The sequence below is a fragment of the Gavialis gangeticus genome, unplaced genomic scaffold (genome assembly GCF_001723915.1).
Source record: "Gavialis gangeticus isolate Ggan-Ray unplaced genomic scaffold, GavGan_comp1, whole genome shotgun sequence".
NCBI classification, from domain to species: domain Eukaryota; kingdom Metazoa; phylum Chordata; order Crocodylia; family Gavialidae; genus Gavialis; species Gavialis gangeticus.
The window spans coordinates 146861871-146865356 of NW_017728992.1; the positions used below are offsets into that span (position 1 = coordinate 146861871).

The window sequence follows — 3486 nt, forward strand, 5'->3', positions numbered from 1 at the left end:
TGATTATGTATCATAACCCAAAATTCTCTTTCAGAATCATTGCTTCCCAGGATAGAGTGCCCCGTCTTGCTAGTGTGGCCTTCATTCTTCAGTTATACCACCTTATATTGGGTCATATTTAAACTATTAATGTTTACTAGTGCCCAGTTTACTAAGTGATCCAAATTGCCCTACATCAGCAACTGTCTTCATTATTTATCACTCTTCCCCTCCCCCACCCTCCTGCCCCCAGGTTTTGTGTCACCTGCAAACTATCAGTAATGATTTTTTTTTTTTTTCCAGGTCATTGATTAAAATATTAAATAGCATACAGCCAAGAATTGGTCTCTGGGACAGCCCCATGAAACCCACGTGCTGGATGAGGATTTACAATTCTATTTTGAGATTTATCAGACCATTTATTCTGCTTGTACATAAAAAGGAGTCAGATTATTATTACTTACACTTACCATATTTTCTCACATACTACCCCGCCTCCAAACAAAATAAGATGCACATCTTGTTTCTGAAAGGCAGAATGTATTTAAAAAAAAAAAAAAAAAAGATTTTTTTCCCAGAATCATGGCTGACTGTGACATGGCGTAAGTCCTCCTGGAAACACAGTGTCCAGGAAGTGTAGCATCCCGGGAAACACTGTGGGTGACACAGCAGAAACTTCCTGGTGTGGCAGGACTGCAAAAGGCTAGGCCCCAGACCCTTGCAAGGGCAATAGCAAGACTATTATTATTACTTTACTGTAAATAGTTCTTCATGTAAGTTCCTATAAATAATAGAGTGTTTTTTCCACACCAGAAGCCTTGCTAAAAACTACAGACCACATGCAGCAGCTCACTTGCCTTAAACCAGCTTAATTGTTCCTTCAGGGACAAGCTTCAGTGCTGAACAAATAGCTATAGCTGTGACAAAGTTAACACAGGACTTCACCCCTGCTGTATGCAAGGCCGGAGGCAAGTGGCAGCCATCTTAGCAGCCATTAGAGCACGGTGTCTGCATGCTTCTATTACAGCAATGAAAAATTACCTTCCTCACTTAAGACATGCACTCCAATTTTGGAGGCCCGATTTTTTTGGGGCAGGGGGGAAGATGGAACGGTATGCAAGTAAATATGGTAATCACTAAATTTCTGTTAGAATCATATAAAATTGGGCTGGAAGAGAGATCTCAGGAGGTCATCTAGTCCAAACCTTCTCAGGAGGTCATCTAGTCCCCTTGTCTAAACCTTCCTAGACAAAGGTTTGTCTAACCTGCACTCAGAAACTTCCAATGATGGGGATTCTGCAACATCTCTAGGTAATCTGTTCCTGACCTTAAACCACCCTCATCATTTTAAAAAACCCCCACAAACCTGCTTCCTAACCTCTAACCTAAATCTCCCTTGTTGCAATTTAAGACCATTTCTACTTGTCCTGTTCCTGCAGACATGGAGACGGACATTTCTGTGATCAGTTCCTCGTTCTGTCAAGATGAGGTCTTACACAGAATTGTCCTCTATTGGATGCAACGCTTTCTGAGTTAGGAAATTGTGATCTGTAAATATTTATATATTCAAAGTGTGTGTTAGCATTGGCAGCACGATACCTCTATATGGAAGTCTGCCAAGACGATGTCCATAATGTTTAAGGGAAAAACAAAACATGACAAGTGCCTGAGGAGCTGGTCATCCATGTTCTGTAGTGTCATTTGATAGCCTGAATCAGGTACTAGCTACTACTCCATCTTGTGCTTTACAAGAATAAGCACTTAAGATCATTTGCTTCCAGGTTCTCAGTGACTTAGAGATAAACAGCAATACTTTTTTCTAAATGCCACTACCTTTCCCTCCTCCCCAGTTTTTTTGCTTATTTGATCTTTGGTATTAATAAGTTATGTCCAATATTTTTAATAGTCAAGTCTTCCTTTCAGAGTAGTATGCCAGTTTTCTCAATAGCTTTCAGTTGGACCAAGTAAATCAAAGTGCTTATTAAACCACCCATTATAATTCCTGTGGTTTATTACCCAGATCCTTCATAGGCAATAAAAGAATTTCTTCACCTTGCATCCCTGGGTAGAATTTTGTCTCATGATCTTGGTTTTTGTGCCAAACAAATGCTTATTTATTCCCACTTTCTATCCTCCATCTCTATTTAGTCTAATGCCTACCTTTCTCCTCTAGTCAGTCTGTTCCTTACTAGTTTGATTCTTTTCCTACATACCTCTATCATATCACATATCTCTAAATGGAGTATAGTGAGAGACAGAAAGATCTACATTCCCAAACTTGGGAAGGGTGGGTGGAGGTAGGGCACTAAAGGTAGGCTTGAAATCAAGACAAGTTGTAAAGTACTCACTCAGGCTGGTAGAGAGAAGCACCAGGTGTGAACTCAGATCTGGATATGACAGTCTGAGTCTGGGATTGGGTCCCTTTCTAGTTTTAAAACAAAAAAACCAAAATGAAACACCCTTACATAATTTCATAATGCACTGCTTATTGACCATTTGAATATCACTATTTTTATACTTGGACAGAACAGCATCTTTATTAGTTTGATTTGATTTATTCTTATTTTCGCTTTGGTTTTCATAAAGTGCAGTTGCATTTGGGGTTCCAACTAATGCAGAAGAATGTTGACATGAATTTTAAACAAACAGATCATAGAAAAGTAGGGCTGGAAGAGACCTCAAGAGGTCACCTAGTCCACCTGCTCAAGGTAGGATCATCCCCATCTAAGCCATCCTGTGGAACTGTTTGTTTAACCTATTCTTAAAACTGCATGAGCAACCCTCATTCACAACTACCAGAACATCAGAATCACCTTAACTTGCCACTTCAGTTAATTTGGTTTTGCCAAGCTGCCTAAGGAGGGAAGAATCCAAGCCCTCTCTTTGTTCCAGCACTAAAATAATGATAGTTTTCATAACCTCTTTTTACCTCGAGAGGAGGGATGTAGAATTTTCCATATACTATAGAGTGGAGCTATTTAAATTCAGATAAATTTAATCTTGTGATATCAACTCATTTCTTAGTGGGCAATAATCTATTAAGTAACATAAATAACCTAAGTTTGGAAGGAACATTCTGTTGATGAACAGAATGATATTCTGTTAATAAATTATCTAAAAGAAAGAGAATGAATCTATTTGACATGTCTTTTTGGGGGAAAAGGGAAACATCAGTTTGGAGCATGAAGTGTCAGGTATGCATGGAAGTGTAGGTAAGGGCTTTATAATAAAGTACTTTCCCTGGGTTAAAAATGTCCTCTTATCTGGTTTATAGTGCTGAGAGGGGGACCACTTGCAGGAACCTACAGGCTGCGACAGATTCACTTTCATTGGGGCTCCAGTGATGATGCTGGTTCTGAGCATGCAGTGGATGGAATGAAGTACGCAGCGGAGGTAAAGTATTCCAGTGAATTTTATAGCCTTTTGGTAGTTAAAGCTGTGCCTATTTTTTATTATAAGCCTGATTTTTTTTTTTTTGATTTTTTTTTTTTTTTTTTTTTTTTTTTT

General features: G+C 38.8%; 1 protein-coding gene across 2 annotated transcripts in view; it reads left to right on the top strand.

Moving 5' to 3' along the window:
• LOC109304996 (carbonic anhydrase 13-like) overlaps window positions 1-3486 on the top strand; it is a 32577-nt gene that overhangs the window by 17517 nt on the left and 11574 nt on the right. For both annotated transcript variants that reach the window (XM_019527870.1, XM_019527868.1), the window contains one exon: window positions 3254-3372. In XM_019527870.1, coding sequence (XP_019383415.1) covers window positions 3254-3372 — 119 coding nt within the window. The remainder of the gene's footprint in view (window positions 1-3253; window positions 3373-3486) is intronic.